Raw genomic sequence first — 21,038 nt, 5'->3', positions numbered from 1 at the left:
GTTGTGGCGTTGCAGTTCCATTAGTTGGGGTTTCATGGATCGTCTTTTAGTAATAGTAAGTTGGGATAGGTCAGCAAAAATTTGATAATTGTGTCCTTGAAAATTAAGTTCCTTTTTTTCTCTTGCAGCAATTAGTATTTGTTCTTTCGTTCTGTAATAATGAAATTTTGTGATTATATCACGTGGGGGTCCATCTTTCTTTTTGGCTGTGAGGGCTCTGTGTACTCTGTCCAGTTCTAAACATTCAATAGGGATATCTGGCTTTAGTTCTTGTAATAGAGCAGTAATAGTAGATTGCAGGTCTGTCACAGTTTCAGGTATTCCCCTTATGCGCAAGTTTGAATGTCTGGCTCTATTTTCGTAATCTTCGAGCTTAGTTTGAAGTATTAAATTCTCTTTTTTTAATTGTTCCAATTCTGTTATATTTTCTTGGGTTGTAATTTCAATTTCATCCATTTTTATTTCTAAGGCTGCGGTGCGGTTTCCCAGCTCTCTTATTTCTTTGGTTAGGTTTTTTGTTATTTGGTCTGAGGTTTGTTTTAAAGCCTTATGAAGCATCTTTTCAAATTGTAATAATATTACTGGGGATGCTGAGGAGGCTTGTGGAGAAGTTTGTGAGAGGATTTGTTCTGTATCTGACTCAAATGGAGAGTCTTGCTGTGACATTTTCTGTCTGTGAGAGCGCCCTGATGCTGTATCTTGTGAGGTGACTGGAGCTGCTTCAGCTGCAGTGAGTGCCTGTGAGCTCTTTGTGAGGTGATTTTTATTTCTGCCACGGTTTCCTCCCAGTACCATATTTCCTGCCCAAACTTCCACAGTTTGTTCCCTGGGGCAAAAAGGTTCAAATGGATACCTTTTGAGCCTGCAGGCTCCGCTTTGTCCTTCTCTTCTCTCCTCAGCGGTGTGGAGCTCTAACAATGCATGTCTGCTCCGCTAGGCTCCGCCTCCTGCCCCCCGACCTGATATTTTCTAGGATAAGTAGACTTCATTAAGGGGTTCTCTATTCAGCTATTTACATCGGGTAGTCACAATTATTATTTTTTTGATTATATTTTTTTGATTATCATGGTAATTGGGCCTTATTTAAATGGCCTTAGACACTCAATCTTCTTTTTTCTTTTTACACATACCCATTTTTATTCGGAACATTTTTTCTTTAAGGGAGTAGAGGGAGTTTCTCTCGCTTCCATTTCAATTACTGTTGTGGATTAGAGTAATCATGGCTGTCGTGACCAATGATATGCATCTAGTCCAGATTAAGATTTTTAAACGTTGAAATAACAATTTTTTCTGGTACATGACATTTTTTTGATATTTGGACTTCTCTCGTCCTGCTAAGTTTGTCGCAATGTTTGGATCAAGTACCGGGATTAATTTGGCTATGTATAGTCCAAATTTGTCATGGGGATCCTATTTAATGTGGGACAACCTTGACCCTATGGGATATTTTGGACTGTTAACGTATACTGCCCATTTAATATCTGGCGGGGAGGTTTTTATACTTTTTATATATAATTTTTTTATCATTATATAATTTTATATTGATACTTTTTTTGGACTTTTCTTATCTTCCTCTTTTTAATATTTAATTTCTAACCTTAAAACATTTTTTTGTATTTTTGTATGAATATTAAGTGAATCTTCATTGACAATTCACAACAGCATATGCGTTTACCACAAGGAAGGGCGTTTGCCCTCTCTCAAGATGGTGATTTTTGATTGCGGGACGCTTTGAGCTCAGAATGGGGCGTTCCTTCCAATGTGTAAGATACTTAAGGAGTCAGTACGTCGCCCGTGCCCCTTGAAGACGTCAGGTGTGACGAAACGGCGTAGGGAGGAGCGGCGTGCTGACATCACCACACTTTACCACGCTGATCCCGGAAGCGACGGGCAGCATATTGAAGCCGGCCGGCCGGCCTTTGTTTTTACGAGCCTGTGTTGTACAGCATAACTGTAAGTGCAATTCTTTTAAATTTAATAAACTATGTGAAACACATCACGCTATTGAAGCCTTTTTTGTCTATCCATCTATGGGGGATGAGTGCCCAACTACTGCTTAGAAGACCTATGGTGGAGAGATACAGTGGGATCCGTCCTTACCAAGACCCGCGGCTGGGGTAGATAGCCACACGCCTGTATGATCTCCGTAGCAAGAGATCAAAGGAGCTGGTATGGGGCAGCATTTATATTGGTGGAGGAACCCTTCTGTCACCACGTTCTTCTGGGTGTCATAGTTGTATCATTCACATCGCATGGATGCTTGTCTCACCCATCTTTGAAGGAGTATTCTGCCAGTGAACTTTTTCCCTCCTCTCTATACTTTTTGTAATGGACTGAATTCACTCATTTTTCCATGTTATATACATTTTGTTAGATGTGGTTCAAATAAGTTTTTCTCATTTTTTGTCACTACATCACGGGTGCATAACCCTCACACTGAGAGGTGTTTTAATTGTTATATCTTTTTTTCAATATATTAGTTTTTCAGCGCAGCTATTTTTTGATTTTTGAGTATTACAGTGTTGGTGTCTCACATTTTCTAGTTGCAGCTTGGAGTTATATCATTTTTCATACTCTGTATACTTGTTTTATACAGGTTCATATGGGGATAGCGCAGTCATTTTTTTGTTACAGTATGTGTGATTATATGTCAGTATTACATTGTATATCCCTGTATGTTGCGGTCGTTCAGGTGCTTATCTAATAGTTTTTTGAAACTATCGATGCCCCCCCGCTGAGACCACCACCTGTGGAAGTGAATTCCACATTCTTGCTGCTCTTACAGTAAAGAACCCTCTACGTAGTTTAAGGTTAATCCTCTTTTCTTCTAATTTGAATGAGTGGCCACGTGTCTTATTAAACTCCCTTGTGCAAAAAAGTTTTATCCGTATTGTGGGGTCACCAGTATGGTATTTGTATATTGAAATCATATCCCTTCTCAAGTGTCTCTTCTCCAGAGAGAATAAGTTCAGTGCTCGCAACCTTTCCTCATAACTAATATCCTCCAGACCCTGTATTAGCATTGTTGCCCTTCTTTTTACTCTCTCCATTTCCAGTACATGCTTCCTGAGGAATGTCCAGAACTGGACAGCATACTCTAGGTGCGGCCGGACCAGAGTCTTGTAGAGTGGGAGAATTATTGTTTTATCTCTGGAGTTGATCCCCTTTTTAATGCATGCCAATATTCTGTTTGCTTTGTTAGCAGCAGCTTGGCATTCCATGCCATTGCTGAGCCTGTCATCTACTAGGACCCCCAGGTCCTTTTCCATCCTAGATTCCCCCCAGAGGTTCTCCCCCCAGTGAGTAGATTGCATTCATATTTTTGCCACCCAAATGCATTATTTATATTTTTTCTATATTACCCTTCATTTGCCATGTAGTTGCCCACGCCATTAATTTGTTCAGATCTTCTTGCAAGGTTTCCCTAAGTACCCTCGGGTGCAAGCCATCCGGTCCCAGTGATTTATTAATGTTAAGTTTCCCAAGTCTAATTTTAATTCTGTCCTCTGTTAACCATGGAGGTGCTTCCTATGATGTGTCATGAGGATAAACACTGCAGTTTTGGTTACTGAAGCCCCCCGATTCCCTCGTGAGACTGAGGAGAAGAATAAATTCAATACCTTCTCCATCTCCCCATCCTTTGTAACCAGATGTCCTTACTCATTCTTTATGGGGCCAATATGGTCTGTCCTCCCTTTTTTACTGTTTATATACTTAAAGAATTTCTTGGGATTTTTTTTGCTCTCCTTCGCTATGTGTCTTTCGCTATCTTAGCCGCCCTAATTGCAACTTTACATATCTTGTTGCATTCTTTGTAAAGTCTGAATGCTAATGATGATCCCTCAGCCTTGTATTTTTTGAAGGCCTTCTCCTTTGCTTTTATATGCATTTTTAAATTGGAGTTAAGCCATCCAGGACTTTTGTTCGCTCTTTTAAATTTATTTCCCAATGGGAAGCATTGGCTAATGCCCTTATTTAATATGCTTTTAAAGCAAACCCATCTCTCCTCCGTGTTCTTTGTTTCTAAGATTTTATCCCAATTTATGCCTTCTAGCAAGGATCGTAGTTTAGGGAAGTTGGCTCTTTTGAAATTCAGTGTCTTTGTGTTCCCCTTATGTTTCCTATTTGTGTGATTTATACTGAAGCCAATTGACCTGTGATCGCTGTTACCTAAATTGCCCCGTATTTCCACATCCTTGATCAGGTCTGTATTGTTGGTAATCAGTAGATCCAGTAATGCTTTATTTCTAGTTGGTGCATCTACCATCTGAACCATGAAATTGTCCTGCAAGACATTTAGGAACTGGCGAGCCTTAGATGAATGCGTGGTTCCCTCCACCCAGTCTATGTCTGGATAATTAAAATCCACCATTATGATAACACTTCCCATCCTTGCTGCTAATCCAAATTGTGATAGGAGACATGTCTCCCCCCCCCCCCCCAGGTTAGGGGGCCTAAAGCATACTCCCAGTATTATTTTCCCCTTAGCTTCATCCCTTTGGAGCTCTACCCATAAGGATTCCACCTCCTCTCTAGCTCCCTCAGTGATGTCATCTCTCACATTCACTTGTACATTATTCTTGATATATAGGCATACCCCTCCCCCTTTTTTGCACTCTCTGACTAAGGTCTATGAATAAAGAAATGATCTAGTAGATCATCAGTGGACCCATTTACTAGTTACCTTGAGGGTGGAATTGTAAGATCCTCAGAGACAAAGCTGCCTGATGTGGGCGGAGTCCTGGTTTAGGGGAACCAATCTGCTCATGTCTAGTAATAATCTTTTTATTTCTATTTTAGTAGATGGACGGGAGATGAGGAAAACCTCAGAGGATTGTCTCACTTGGTCTCCAGACTGTAAAGTAGAAGATGAGGACATCACACAGTATAGTCCAGGAGAAAACCCGATTACCTCAAATGTCCATCCGGCACCACACAGTGTAGATGGACCATCGTATTCCTCTTATCCTGAGGAACCTCAGACTGTGAGGGACGGTGTCGTCCTTCTAACGGATAAGAGGTTTCCCTGTACTGAGTGCGGGAAGTTTTTCTATTACAAATCCCATCTTAATGTGCATAAAAGAACTCACACAGGGGAGAAGCCGTATTCCTGTCCTGACTGCGGGAAATGTTTTTCAAAGACATCCAGTCTCCACAGACATCAGAGATCTCACACATTGCAGAAGCCGTATTCCTGTCCTGAGTGCGGGAAATGTTTTGTAGAGAAATCAAAACTTGTCAGACATCAGAGGTCTCACACCGGGGAGAAGCCATTTTCCTGTCCTGAGTGCGGGAAATGTTTTTCAGTGAAATGCTCTCTTTCTGCACATCAGAGATTGCACACAGGTGGGATGCCGTATTCCTGTCCTATGTGTGGAAAATGCTTTGTAAAAAATTCACATCTTGTCGCACATCAGAGGACTCATACAATGGAGAAGCCATTTTCCTGTCGTGAGTGTGAAAAAAGTTTTGTAAAAAAATCAGTACTCATCAGACATCAGAGGACTCACTCGGGGGAAAAACCATATTCCTGTTCTGAGTGCGGGAAATGCTTTGTACAAAAATCTAAACTTGTCTTACATCTAAGGTCTCACACGGGAGAGAAGCCATTTTCCTGTCCTGATTGTGGAAAATGTTTTTCAGAAAAGTCCAATCTTCATAAACATCAGACATATCACACAGGTGAAAAGCCGTATTCCTGTCCTGAGTGCGGGAAATGTTTTTCAGTGAAGTACAGTCTTTACAGACATCAGAGATCTCACACGGGGGTAAAGCCACCTTCCTGTCCTGAGTGAGGGAATTTTTCCTCACTGAAGTCCTGTCTTCCTGTACATCAGTTATCCCACACAACCCTCGAGGTATATTAGTGCCTTGAGTGCGGGAAATGTCTTCTATATGAATATTGCTGGACATCACAGCTCTCATGTGGGGAAGAAGCACACCCTGATATACACCTCAGATATACTCCATGGCTGATCTTCATAATGTAAGAAACAGTTGATAAGGAGATCAGAGATCACCAAAGACATGGATGAAGTGTTGTACTGTGTTGGCCATTGATAACAGGAGAAAAATAAAAATGGAGTCATTACCTTTCATTGGCTGAGTACATTTAGTAATGTAAACTTTAGTTTACTGCTTTTGAAAAATGTGTGATTTCCTATGATCATTGACTACATCTAGTGGCCATAAGGCTATATTGCAGTATTTATAATGCATTATGGCCACTACAGTAGATGGAGCTGACAATCATGAGAAATCACTGTACAAGTGAAAATACTGCCAGAATGTGTCACAGCTGGGTTCATCTTTATCACAACTAATTCTTTATACTGTATGTTGACCCTTTAGATATTTTTGATCAGGCATGGTTTTATAGAAATAGCTGAGATCTTACTCATGCACTTATGACTACAGTAGACATTGAAAAATATTAGCACAAGTTATTAAACCAATAGTATTATTCCAAACATTGACTAAAAACTGCAAATACCACATTTGGCCAGTAGATGGCGCTGAGCATAAAAGGAATTGACTCCACTGACAGGTATCAATGATGGGCACTGAAAGGCAGCACTGATAGGCAGCACTGATGGGCACTGACGCATCAATAATGGGCACTGATGGACAGCACTGATGGGCACTGACAGGCATCAATGATGGGCACTGAAAGGCAGCACTGATGGGCAATGACAAGCATCAATAATGGGCACTGATGGACAGCACTGATAGGCAGCACTAATGGGGCTGCCCTGATTATCAGTGGAGATTTTCCCTATGTTAATTGCCGATTACCGGTTCTTCTTTTCTCATGCGCTGTCAGTGTGTGGAGAGGACTACAATAAAACAAATCCTGTTTATATTATGATTGGATACAGCTGATCATGTGATAAAGGGCCGCTGTGATTGGCCATTTACCAGGATCTGTATTTCTGTTGTGTCCGACCCAGCGATCACAGATCGCACCTGATGCGCGCCTCAGGGGGCGTGGTTCCAGTAGGACATCTATGGACACCCTCCCGGAATTGGCCTTTCATGCTGTAGCCATATTTTGGCTAGAGCGTGGGGGCAAGTGGTTAAACTATATATATTTTTGTTTTTGTAAATGTTACTGTTGCTACAGCACATTATCAAAAAAAAATGTGTGAGGTCCCCTGTGAAATTTATACCAGACCCTTATTCCATACATGCAGTCTGTCTGGCCAGGAGAGAGGGGTAATTGTGTAATAGAATTTAGTGGAAATAGTAATAGATTCAACTCGGCAGAATACCCGTTTACGATGAACGTGAGAAAAGTCCTGGACAGCCGCACTCAAAATGATAATCGCCTTTATTGATAAAAACAACAAAAGTACATGCCACAGCAAGAAGTACAGGAAAGCTGACGCGTTTCACACTATCGTTAGTGCTTAATCACAGCTGATTAAGCACTAAAGATAGTGTGAAACGCATCAGCTTTCCTGTACTTCTTGCTGTGGAATGTACTTTTGTTGCTTTTATCAATAAAGGCGATTATCATTTTAAGTGCGGCTGTCCAGGACTTTTCTCACATTCATCATTACTAGCATTACCGGCACCTGAGGCTTCCAGTTTGGAGAAGAGGTTTCTGATTGACCTCCTTAGAGTGGTGATTTTTCTTTCTCAGAATACCCATTTAGTTCAACCATCCTCTGAATTTTCAAACAAGCAAGCTTATGTCTGAGCCTTGGTTCATACAAAACTTGGAGCCCATTCCTAGTGGTCAGTGTAGTGGTCTCTTACATTGGTGACCAATGGGAGAAGGACCCCCTTATATCAGTGGTCACTGTAGTAACCCCTTAAATTAGTGACCAATGGGAGAAGGACCCCCTTATATCAGTGGTCACTGCAGTAACCCCTTAAATTAGTGACCAATGGGAGAAGGACCCCCTTATATCAGTGGTCACTGTAGTAACCCCTTAAATTAGTGACCAATGGGAGAAGGACCCTGTGACGGAACCTTGCTGGGCATCACGCTTAGGTGCTTCCTTCCTTCAACCAGCAATTCCTGACCTGCAAACCATTCCGGGCAGATCGAGAACTAATACCAGCCCTTTTTACCCCAAACATCGTACACATACAAGATATGAGGTAAACTCCAAAGGAATGACTCTTTATTGAAACTCGGACACATACTTTATGCCCTACAAGAGGACATCCCCCTCCTGATCTTATTACCCTAAAAATACAAACTGTACACAGATATATAATTACCATAGCTAAACAACAACCAACATATGCGATAAACATTAAGTTAATTAACTAACAAGCCACCTGGACAATGTTGTGATTAATCAGAGATCTCATTCCAGGTCAGACTGGCTGGCACTGAGCTCACAAAGTACACTACATATTATAAGTTCAACATCCCCACAGTAGTTTCCTAGCAGACAATAGGTGAATTAATTAGCACAATTAACAATACAAAGCGTGATCTCACCCCACCTCAGACTACTAGGCAACATAAGGGCTTTCCAGATCTCATTAATCAGTTTTCTTTTCACATACATCTGTTTACTGAATTTCAGGTTGGCAGAGACCACCATGGCTTCCTTGATTGTTAAATGTAATAATGTCCTTTTTGCATTATATAACAGAACATCTTCCTAAATGCTTGTAGCTCCCTCAAATGCCAGGGCCCATAGTCGGTAGGCAAGCGGCAAGCCTTCAAATGATTGTAAAGTCTCAGTTTTTAAAAAATAAAACTAACAAACATGTTATACTTACCTTCTCTGTGCAGTTGGTTTTGCACAGAGAAGCCTGGATCCTCCTTTTTTCGTGTCCCTCTAAGGCTCTTCTGGCCCCTCCCTCCTGTCAAGTGCCCCTACAGAAAGCAGCTTGCTATGGGGGCACTTGAGCCGAGTCACAGCTCCCTGTGTCTGATCAGACATGGAGCCCACGATTCAGGCCCCGCCCCCTCTCCTGATTGCCTAACTGACAGCAGTGGGAGCCAGTGGCGCTGCCCAGACCCACTTATAACAGTGGGCAGTGTAGTAACCCCAATGGGAGAAGGATCCTCTTATATCAGTGGTCAGTGTAGTTGTCTCTTACATTGGTGACCAATGGGAGAAGGACCCCCTTATATCAGTGGTCAGTTCAGTGGTACCTTACATTGGTGACCAATAGAAGGACCTCCTTATATCAGTGGTCAGTGTAGTGGTCTCTTACATTGGTGATCAATGGAAAAAGGACCCCCTTATATCAGTGGTCAGTGTAGTGGTCCTTTACATTGGTGATCAATAGGAGGAGGACCTCCTCATATCAATGGTCAGTGTACTGGTCCCTTAAATTGGAGACCAATGGGAGAAGGATTCCCTTATATCAGTGGTGAGTGGGAGAAGGACATTCTTACTTCATCATCAGAGGGAAGACTGCCCCCTTAAGCTGTATACACATTATAACTTTTGTTGTTTGATTTCCTTTAGATTTACCTTCAACTATGTAGTGCAAGGGCCTGCCTGATTGCATACAAACTGGAAGCATTTAGGTTTGACCTCATATTATATGGTTTTTGGTAAATCTAAAGGAAAAAATCTAAAGAAAGTTGTATAGTTCGTATCCAGCTTTACAGATCATTGATGCCAGTTGTTACTGAGAGACAGAAATTGTTAATTTCTCAAGGAACCCCTAGAAACCTTTTTGGAGGAACCCTGGCTGAGAAAGGATGGACTAGGCAGTAATATATTTCTATCCCCCTTGGTGGGAGTGGAGATGACTCCATCTATAAGGATATACAGTACATACACACACAGCACAAGGCCGTGTTCACAATATGGCACTGATTTACTAAAACTGGAGAAGGCAAAATCTAGTGAAGCTGTGTGTGGTAGCCGATCAGCTTCTAACTTCAGCTTGTTCAATTAAGCTTTACCAAAAAAAACTTTAGGCTGATTCTGATTTCTGTGCAGAGCTGCACTAAATTTTGCACTCTCTAGTTTTTGTTTACACTATGAGACATTTCTCGGGGCTGCAGTTCCTCTGAACTCCACAAGGTGGTGACCTCACTTATACGCAGACAGGAAGTCTTTATGGAAGACAGGAAGTGATGTCAGGTGTAGATAGGAAGTGATGTCAGTGCAGACAGGAAGTTCCGTGTGAGAGGTGAGTCGGGAGGAAGTACAGAGGAGACATTGATGGAACTAGCAGAGGAGGTAATAAGATCTTATTTCTCTTCCATTCATTGAAGGACACAGCCAGATCTTCATGATGGATGGGTTTGATGTCACCACCTGCAGGAGCAGGACACTAGGCGCAACCAAAACTAAAAATACACCTTAGGGGCGTTCCCCTGCTGGTGGCCAAACCACTTATTTGCAACACAAGTCTTAGATTTTGCCTAGTTCTCAGGAGTGAGGACATAAGATATTTTCCTCTGCTTTTTTTTTTATTCTGGTCGATGGATTTGTGTACAGTTGATGGATTTCTTTGTCTTCAATCAATTGCAGTTCTGGGTGACAGGCCGGATACATAGAAATTTGCATAGTCCCCGCTATGGTGGGATCGGCTGCAACAGCTCTGCTTGTCGAGTGGGCTGTAAGGGGCCTAAACCCTCAGCGGACACATACGATGGTCGGACTTGGCCCTTCTGTTGAGGAGCCACATTTAAGCGGATGTCAACCAGATCATTGGAGGATCAGAGGTGTTTGCCTCCCGCTGGATGGAGAACTACAAGTCCTAGGTTTTCCTTGGTGAACCATTAGTAATCTCCTTGGGTGCATTGGTTTGCACACAGGTATTACCTTGTCCTAATTGTTTTCCCCCTCTTCCTCCAGTTGATGGTGTCTGATGTATCTTCCTTGCCTTCCCTGGGGGTTTGGGAGCTGGGAAGCTGCAGGGGGGGGGGGTCTGTGTATGCTTAAATGTTTATGTGCTTAGACCAGTGTTTCTCAACCTTTTTTCGGTGAAGGCACCCTTTAATATTGAATACAATCTCGAAGCACCCCTTTCTAAATTTTACTAACTAAACTAATAGATTTGCCTAACGTAGCAACATCCATATGCGTAGGCCACCCAACATCCTTTCAAAGCAAATGCACCTTTGCACACTGGTACTGATTAGCAGAGAATAGGTGCAGGAACTCCCCTCTCCCAAGTCACCCCTTGTCTCCGCTCCCTAACCACCTCCAAACACCGTCCCTTGTTTCCACCCCATACCCACTTCCCAGTACCACCTCTTTTAGAGAAAACAGAACCAAGTATCATTTTGTGGTGCTAAATAATCTGTATGGAATTTGGTAATTATAATAAGAAAAGCAGTAAAATGGATCCCATGCAACCAGCAACAATAGCCCACCACCACCACCACCAAGCAAACATAGGTCCCCCCATAATAATAGATGCTCCCAACAAAAACAAATCCCCCCAGGAAAAATTGACGCCTTGCAACAACAGACCCCAGCAGCAACAATAGATCTCCCAGCAGCTAGCATTAATAGATACTCCAGCAGCCAGCAACAAAGGACCCCATTCTAAACTGTAGATTGCTCCCAGCAACAATTGGCTACCAGCAACATAAGACCCTCCAGCAACAATGAACCCCTCTCTCAACAATAGATCCCCCAGCACCCACCATTAAGAGACCCTCCAGCAGCCAGTAACCGTAGACCACTCCCGCAACAGTAGATCTCTCCCAGCAACAATTGACCCTCTAGCAACATCAAAACTCCAAACAACAATAGATCACCCAGCAGTTGGCATCATTGGACCCTTCAGCACACTACACTGCCCCTTGACACTGCATGCATTCAGTGTTGGAGGTGCCAGAACTGCATCCCCCCACGTTCCCCCTGAAAAAAACCCTGCTGATTGGTATTCTCTTCTACCTCGATATCTCTCCCTCACTCAGCTAATGTGAACCTGGTGCTGAAGGAGAGGGGCAGAGGAGAGGCAAACCAGGATGCTCTGCAGGTGCTCAACATCCTCTTTATCAACCAATGACATCATTGATTGCTGGGACACCTAACCTGTGGCTTTGTGTAACTAATGGGTAGGCTTGATCCACCCACTCACCTGTATACAGTTTTTGGGCAATTTCTATGTATTTTGACCAGGCACCCCTGAAGACACCTGAAGGCAACCCAGGGTGCCTGGGCACCCAGGTTACAAAAGGCTGCTCTAAACAAACAGCAAAAGAAAATGGCAATTCTGATAGTAGAAGAGCTGAGAGGGTGTGAGTGATAAAGAATAGCTGAGTGGACCCTGAGAGGGTGGTGGGGATAGGGGGCTCTGAGGGTGTAGCGTATAACTGAAGGGGTTTTGGCCCTTTATAGGGTTTACATGCAGCAGAACTCTGAAGGAAGTAGAGGCTGGGGGGCTCTAGATCCATAAAGGTTTTCCCACCTGCACTTTTAAGTAGGGATGCACCGAAATTTCGGCTGCCGAAACGTAAAAAAATGGCCTTTTCGGCAATTTGCCGAAAGAGAAAAACAGCCGAAAATGGGGCGGGGGCGTAGCGTAGAAGAGCTTTGACAGATCACCGTCCCAGGATTGGACGGGTGATTTGTCTATCAAAGTGCCCGCACAAGGGGGAGGGGCTGTATGTGAAGGAGCGCGGTGGAGAACACACAGCTATTGAAATGAAAGCTGTGATGTTCCCGGCGCTCTAATCAACCCGGCGGCTGCCCTTTCTCTTCCCCTGCGCAGGCTGGCTACAATGGGGGACACTGGCTGCAATGGGGGACACTGGCTGGCTGCAATGGGGGCACTGGCTGGCTGCAATGGGGACACTGGCTGGCTGCAATGGGGGACACTGACTGGCTGCAATGGGGGACACTGACTGGCTGCAATGGGGGACACTGGCTGCAATGGGAACACTGGCTGGCTGCAATGGGAACACTGGCTGGCTGCAATGGGGACACTGGCTGCAATGGGAACACTGGCTGGCTGCAATGGGGGACACTGGCTGGCTGCAATGGGGGACACTGGCTGGCTGCAATGGGAACACTGGCTGGCTGCAATGGGAACACTGGCTGGCTGAAATGGGAACACTGGCTGGCTGCAATGGGAACACTGGCTGGCTGCAATGGGGACACTGGCTGGCTGCAATGGGGGACACTGGCTGGCTGCAATGGGAACACTGGCTGGCTGCAATGGGGGACACTGGCTGGCTGCAATGGGGGACACTGGCTGGCTGCAATGGGGGACACTGGCTGGCTGCAATGGGGGACACTGGCTGGCTGCAATGGGGGACACTGGCTGGCTGCAATGGGGGACACTGGCTGGCTGCAATGGGGACACTGGCTGGCTGCACTGGGGACACTGGCTGGCTGCACCTGATGGGCACCGGTGAGGCTGCATTGATCTCTTGTATCATGTCCCCAGTCTCTGACATAGGGAACCCTGGCTGGCTAGAATGGGGACACTGGCTGGCTGCAATGGGGGACACTGACTGGCTGTAATGGGGGACACTGACTTGCTGCAATGGGGGACACTGGCTGCAATGGGGGGACACTGGCTGCAATGGGGGACACTGGCTGGCTGCAATGGGGGACACTGGTTGGCTGCAATGGGGGACACTGGCTGCAATGGGGAACCCTGGCTGGCTGCAATGGGGAACCCTGGCTGGCTGCAATGGGGACACTGGCTGGCTGCACTTGACGGGCACAGGTGAGGCTGCATTGATCTCTTGTATCATGTCCTCAGTCTCTGACCATCTCCTGTATCATGTCTCCAGTCTCTGACCATCTCCTGTATAAAAATATTTTTAAAAACAGTCACTTTTGGTATCGGTGCTGTTTTGGTATCGGTTTCGGTTTTCGACCTAGTGTATGTTTCATTTTCGGTTTCGGCACCAAAAAACCCATTCTGTGCATCCCTACTTTTCAGACCTCCTTACAGCACTTCTTCCAGAAAGAAAGCAACCTTTACCTTCTTACCATCTCACTGGTCAAATTTCCAAGAAAGGCAGTTCTTCACCCCTTGTTGATTAAGAATGTCAGGGGTCAGTTCTTCATTCCATCATCAGGCACTGCCAGAGCCTGTGTCATGGGAAGGTATTGGACTGTCTCCCTCAGAGGTGGGGAGGCAGTCCAATACCTTCCCATGACACAGGCTCTGGCAGTGCCCGGTGCTGGAATTGAATTCGGAGCCCACTGGCACTCTGTACAATGTCCTCGATATTACAGTATACTTGGCAACCAAGAGAACTAAACCCTCCCCCCTGCTGTCCTCTTCCTACTCACACTGGACTGCCATTGGAGGGAAGAGAACAGACTCCTCCTTCACAGCTCTCTACTCCACCAGCAGCATCCTCCTATCCAATCCAATCCCTTCTCTTACTGTAGAGAGTGACAGTGACATCACTCCTGTCAGTCAGCAGGCTGCCAGAGATTGGAGTCTTGCAGCCGGAGTTCTAGTAATTATCCTGATAAGTGGGCAAATCCAATCAAAGGTCAGCACATTCCCCTTCCTGGACGTCATGATGACCCTACATTGACCTCAGAGCAAACAAATCAAAGGAAGGATCATATTTATCATTCCTTGTCTGCAGATCTAAAACTAATCAAAACCAGTCCAAGAACTAAACAAACCCAACAGAGAAAAGGGAATTTCTGATTTAATGGGTTCATAAAAGTGTAGCAAACACTAAACAGTTTAGACTAAATGTGTTCCCATGGGGGCAGTAGTCCTTAAATGTACATCAACCCTCCTATTACCCCCCTCACATCCACATCCTATTATTATGTGGCCAATACCATCCAAATAATTCTTACTTTCATTTACCAAAGTTATCTGTCTACAGGGAGACCTGTATAGATCAAATGACGGCACCAATGAGGATGGAGGAGGACCGGAGTCACATGACTGAGAAGATACTAAACCTCACCCTGGAGATCATCTACCTGCTGACCGGAGAGGTGAGGAGGATTCTGGGAGGTCACATGACATCACTCTTATCTCTATTAATAAAACACAGACCTGACCAGAGAGGAGAGGACTAGTCTGGAAGGTCACATGACATCACTCGTATCTCTATTAATACAACACAGAGGTGACTGGAGAGGTGAGGAGGATTCTGGGAGGTCACATGACATTGCTCTTATCTCTATTAATAAAACACAGATCTGACCGGAGAGGAGAGGAGGATTTTGGGAGGTCACATGACATCACTCTTATCTCTATTAATAAAACACAGACCTGACCGGAGAGGTGAGGAGGATTCTGGGAGGTCACATGACATCACTCTTATCTCTATTAATAAAACACAGACCTGACTGGAGAGACGAGGAGGATTCTGGGAGTATATAAATGCCTGTGTTATCAATGACATTCACTGTGGCAACGATAAAATAAAACTAGATGGGGGTGTGCTGCCCTGCGCACCAAATGCTACTTGTCTAAAACTTTTATGTGCAAATCTTAAAAGGTATGTATATGACCATAGATATGCCTGTAAGGTGATGTCTATCTCTCAGATATACAATACGGGTACACTCATCCATGTGGACACAAATAACCACTGATGGATGAGCCCCATATATCACCACATCCACAAAAATAGCTTCTCTCTTCTTAAAGACTGCATTGACAAGGCATATCTCACCCCACAAAAAAGAAAAATGGGGGGGAGGGGGGAAAGAATGTGTCGGGACAAAAATGAAATCATGTGAACCTAGATGAAAATGAAGTCAGAAGGTGCTCCCTAAATCAAATCACCCAAACCTAACATGATTTACTCTTCAGTTAGAGCTTCATCGGAGGTAAAAAAAAGGGCACAGAAAATGAAGAAAATGAGCAACCCAAAGTAACTGACTGTTACACGTTGAAAAGAAAATGGTGTCTTCTAATTGTAGTTCATCTATTTATAACCTAACCAGCTAAGATGGCCTCTGCACATGCTCATTGCTGAGGGGAATCCTATCACCATCTTGTGGATAAAATCAGAACTACAAGGCAATCACTTACTGATTGCTCCTATCCCATATAACATTGTCCTGTACATGTGTACAATTCCTCTTGAGCAAAGGAGAATCAAAACTGAATGTATATTTTTCCTACCTAAATTTTTCTTTTTTTGAAAAGCCAGCGGAGTGCAAAACACACCCAAAAACTTCCACCCGGTGCCAAAAAAAGTGCACACACATAAAGAGTTATACACAAAAACGTTCAACGGGTGTTACACTGATCCTCCACTAGGGAAGGACCTTACCCTGATCCCCCACTAGGGAAGGGCCTTACCCTGATCCCCCGGGGCGTTAGACTCCAGACAGGGACTGAGGTACTTCACTTGGGTCCATCTAGCCAAAACCAGACAGACCCCCGTTCTCTGGAAGGTCTGCCGAAACAGACCCACCCAAGTACTAGGTGGGACTCCGCCGAAGGGAGACCCCATGAGAGAGGGCGAACCAAGCCAAAAGGCCTATTATCCACCCCCTCCCAAGACTTTCAGAGTAGGCCCGAGGACCCACACCCTATTCATCACACAGTGACAAACGTGTATACACATCAAACAAAAAAATACAACAGAGAAGACGTGCTGCGGCTGAGCTCCGCTCTCACATAGATCCTGATACCGATCCTGGCTCGAATATCTCATCCACCTCCACCTAATCCGGCATCCTGGGGTCCAAGAGGTCCTACAGCACCAAGCGGACCCCCCGCCACCTTCGGGTAAGACCCGTTCATCATCCGCGGCCTATACCCGCTCCTCGGCCGCCGCCATCTTGTCCACGAGGCCTCCTATCTCCACAATGTCGGCTGGTACACAGACACAAACCCTCTCTGAGCTGTCTGCAGCACAGGCAGCCTCACATGCAGAGCTTTTAGCTGCTATAAAAACGGGCAATGACTCTGTCATGGTCAAGATAGACCATCTAGTCACGGATATCAGCCTTATAAGGCATGACATGGACAAATTTAGGTCCCGGTTCGCTGAGGCTGAAGGCCGCATCTCCCAGCTAGAGGAAGATACCAGAGCTGACTCCAGGGACCTCCGTGCTCTGCAATTGCAAGTGAAAGCCCTGCAAGAAAAGTCCATAGACACTGAGAACAGACTGAGGAGGAACAATATTCGTGTCATAGGTCTCCCTGAGAGAGCAGAGGGGGCTAAACCGGCTGAATTTGCAGAATCCTTCCTCCTCTCTCTCCTGGATATCCCTGCCATGCCTCCTACGTATGTAGTGGAGAGGGCCCACAGGGTCCCCCCTGCTCCCCCTATACCCGGAGCCCCGCCGAGACCATTCCTCCTCAGGCTCCTGAACTACAGAGACCGGGACAAACTGCTTGCTGCAGCCAGGGAGAAGCAAGAATTACGCTTCAACAATGCCAAGATAATGCTCTTTCCCGACTATTCCCCAGAGATACAGCAAAGACGCCGATCGTTCACGGAAGCAAGACGACGCCTGAGAGACAAAGGATTAAAATTCAGCTTACTTTACCCTAGCAAGCTTCGTGTGATTGATGGCGAAAGAGCTCACTTCTTCATGGATCCTGAGGCAGCTCTTTCCTGGCTGGATGGTCGTGGCTAAATTTCAGCTCTGTATCCCCAGGTACTGTGACTTGACTTAATTAACCGGCAAGCCTCAATCCTCTTATTTTCCCCCCTTTTCACTTGGATCTACCATCAATAACCCTTACTTACCCTTGGGGTCATGTTACCTACTGCGGATCTCCACTTTTCAAAATTTCCAAATGACGCGCTGAGATTCTGACCCCATCTTCATTTGCACTGCAAGCTGACCCCATACTTTTTTCTTTTTCGCTGGACTTTTATTTTTCTCCCTCCCCCTATTTTCTTATGTCCCTACTTCATTTCACAACCCCAGTTGGATAAGTCATTCACCGTGTGTGTGAACTGAGCACTATATTGAGAGCCGGACTGCTCGCCCTCCTGTTGAGCGAACTACACAACAACCCCAACAGGATCTCCACGCAACAGATCCCTCACTCCCCCTCCTGCACTCCCCCTCCATCTACCCCCATTTGGAGGCGGTATATCACCCCATGGTTGAGGGGAATAGAACAAGTTCCCACCCCCCTACCAAGACCACGGACTGGTCTGTAGTAAAAACATTACAGAGGGATAACCCTATTTAAGGGTACACCTACAGTTAGAGGTTGTTTTCTCTTTTTTTTGGGTAAAACTGTTCCCGCTCTCCTCCCCGGTTCAAATTTTTTCTTTTGGAGAGGAGATGGGAATTAGTAGGATAAGCACTCAGTGCTTGGGTCGTTTATATTTTAGTTTGTTGTTTTTATTGTTAGTGTCTAAATGGTTGCTGCAGTGGTCAATTGTTACCGCCACATGGTGGGGGTGCTCGGGGATTTTGCTGCCTGTGAGTTGCCCTCGCATATGCCCCTCCTACTATCCTGTTCTACATCGGTTCCCCTTCTACATATGGCTACCTCCCTAACTGAAAAGTTTACTGTCCTCTCATGGAATATCAGAGGCCTGAACTCCAAATTCAAGCGCGCACTATTAACCAAATACCTGAAACTCCACTCCCCTCATATTATTCTTCTCCAAGAGACTCACCTCACAGGCAGCAAGGTTCTGACTCTTAAAAAACCCTGGATACAGAGGTCCGTGCATGCTACATACTCCTCCTACGCAAGGGGGGTCTCAATACTAATTGCCAAGAAATTCCCATGCACAATTGAGGAAGTATGCACGGACCCCCAGGGTAAATTTGTTATTTTGGTGTTTAGACATTGGTCTCAGAGATATATTGTGATTAATATTTACATACCTCCACCCTTTTCTCCAAGCCTTCTCTATACAGTCCTGGAAAAAGCGGCCCCCTTTTCCCCCGGGAAACTTTTGGTAATGGGGGATTTTAATGCTATTCTCTCCCAAAACATGGATAGACCTGCCCCTCCTAAAAACCACAACTCTGACTTACTCTCCTGGGCACAGGCAATGGGCTTGGAGGAGATATGGAGATGGAGACACCCTGCCCTTAGGGCTTACTCGTGCTTCTCGGCTTCCCACAAAACTGCCTCAAGAATAGACTTAGCTTTCTCCAACCAATCGCTGTTAGCAGACGTAGTGGAGGCCTCCTATCTTCCCAGTGGCCTATCCGATCATAGCCCTCTGGTTGTGGAGTTCCGCTCGTCTGCATGTCGGGATGCGGCTTTGTGGAGGCTGGGGGCACAGTGGATCTCTCACCCTGAGGTGGCTGACATTATCCCGCCCGGGTTGACAGATTTTTGGGATCACAATAGGGAATCTTCATCTCCGCAAATAGTTTGGGACACATTCAAGGCCTACACCAGAGGTCTATACATTTCCACCATAGCCAGTGTTAAGAAACAGCAGGGCCAACAAACTCAGCTACTCCAACAGTCAGTTGATGACCAGAATGCAGTGTTCAGTGCAGACCCCTCGCCCTCTCATTTTGATTTGCTCAATGCAGCACAGAGTGCATTAAACATACATATGTCAGAGGTCACCAGGCTAGACATACATAAAGGTAGACAGCGGTTCTTTGAGCAAGGGGACAAAAACGGTCGGTTCTTGGCTATGATGGCTCAACATGACCATCCACTCACTGTTGTCTCCAGTCTACGCTCCTCTGGGGGAGATGTAGTGACGTCCCAGTCTGCAATATTGGAGGCTTTCGGTGCTTTTTATGGGAAGCTCTATGACTCCTCTCTCCCCTCCGATTTCCGACCCGAGTCATTGCGGGACCTCTTGGATCCGCTGGCACTCGGTTGGCTCTCGGACGAGGAGAGACAGTCACTGGTCCAGCCTTTTACGGCACTGGAAGTTTCAAATGTTATCCGTTCCTTCCCCACTGGTAAGGCACCAGGGCCAGACGGACTCCCAATTGATTTCTATCGAACTCACTGCGAGCTGCTGGCACCCATTCTGGCCCAGCTGTATACTACCTGCTTATCCAAGGGTGATTTACCTCCATCAATGCATCAGGCATATTTGACCTTAATTCATAAGCCCCCCAAGGACCCGGAGCTATGTGCATCATACAGACCGATCGCATTATTGAATAATGATCTTAAAATCTTAACCAAACTCCTGGCCTCCCGTCTTTATCCATTGCTGCCATCAGTAATTGATCCCGACCAAACAGGTTTTATGCCCAAGAGATCCACTGATATAAATCTCAGAAGACTTTTCACAAATATCCATACCCAGCACGACAATTCGGGGACAAGGGCCATTACCCTATTAGACATAGAGAAGGCTTTCGATACGGTGGAGTGGCCCTTTCTTTGGGAAACTCTCCGGAGAATGGGCTTTCCTCTACAGTTCATTTCGTGGTTACAGACTATATATAAGTGCCCCACCTCTTCGATACGTCTTGGCTCCAGTTTGTCGTCTCCCTTCAGACTGTTTAGGGGAACTAGACAGGGCTGCCCTCTCTCCCCGGCCTTGTTTGCCATAGCCATTGAGCCAGTTGCTGAAGCCTTGCGTACATCTCCCCATATTAAGGGGCTGCGTGTTGGCTTGCTGGAAGAGAGGGTAGCCCCGTACGCAGATGATATGGTCCTCTTTCTCGCGGATGCTGGCCCATCGCTCCAAGGAGCACTTTCAGTTCTAGACACATTCTCTGAAGTTACAGGTTTGCGGGTTAATTGGTCAAAATCCACCCTATTTCCGATAGATCAGGAGGCTAGGAACACCTCTCCCCCTGACAGTCCGTTAAGTTGGGTGGACACCTTCAAATATCTTGGGGATCAGTTCTCATCTCATGCCCAGGATTTCATTAAGCTAAATCTTGATCCAGTATTGGATGATATGAGACCTAAACTCAAACTATGGAGCAATTTACCTCTATCAGTTTGGGGTAGAGTAAATCTCCTCAAGATGAAAATTATTCCCAAATTCACCTATCTTTTTCGTCATTCCCCGCAGTGGATCCCCAAATCATTCTTCACCAAACTCAATCAAAGATTCTCAGACTTCTTGTGGGGCCCCACCCCACCTAGATACAAACTGTCTACCTTGATGAGGCCAACATCTCAGGGCGGCATGGCTTTCCCGGACTGTTATAAATATTTTCTAGCCTCACAGTTAGTGACGGTGGTCTGGTGGTTAGTCCCTGACAAAACCAATGCGGCCTCAG

The 21,038-nt window shown here is 45.4% G+C and overlaps 2 protein-coding genes across 4 annotated transcripts in view; one reads left to right on the top strand and one right to left on the bottom strand.

Annotated features, from left to right (window-relative positions):
* Positions 1 to 21,038, bottom strand: part of LOC141121593 (uncharacterized) — a 243,927-nt gene that overhangs the window by 113,372 nt on the left and 109,517 nt on the right. The window lies entirely within an intron of this gene.
* LOC141121626 (uncharacterized) overlaps positions 1 to 21,038 on the top strand; it is a 118,648-nt gene that overhangs the window by 46,009 nt on the left and 51,601 nt on the right. The window contains 1 exon segment of the mRNA XM_073611276.1: positions 4,801 to 5,791. Coding sequence (XP_073467377.1) covers positions 4,801 to 5,791 — 991 coding nt within the window.

This window comes from Aquarana catesbeiana, unplaced genomic scaffold (genome assembly GCF_042186555.1).
Source record: "Aquarana catesbeiana isolate 2022-GZ unplaced genomic scaffold, ASM4218655v1 unanchor226, whole genome shotgun sequence".
Lineage (NCBI taxonomy): Eukaryota > Metazoa > Chordata > Amphibia > Anura > Ranidae > Aquarana > Aquarana catesbeiana.
The sequence above is the reverse complement of the archived record's forward strand: the minus strand, read 5'-3'. Positions and strand labels throughout refer to the sequence as shown.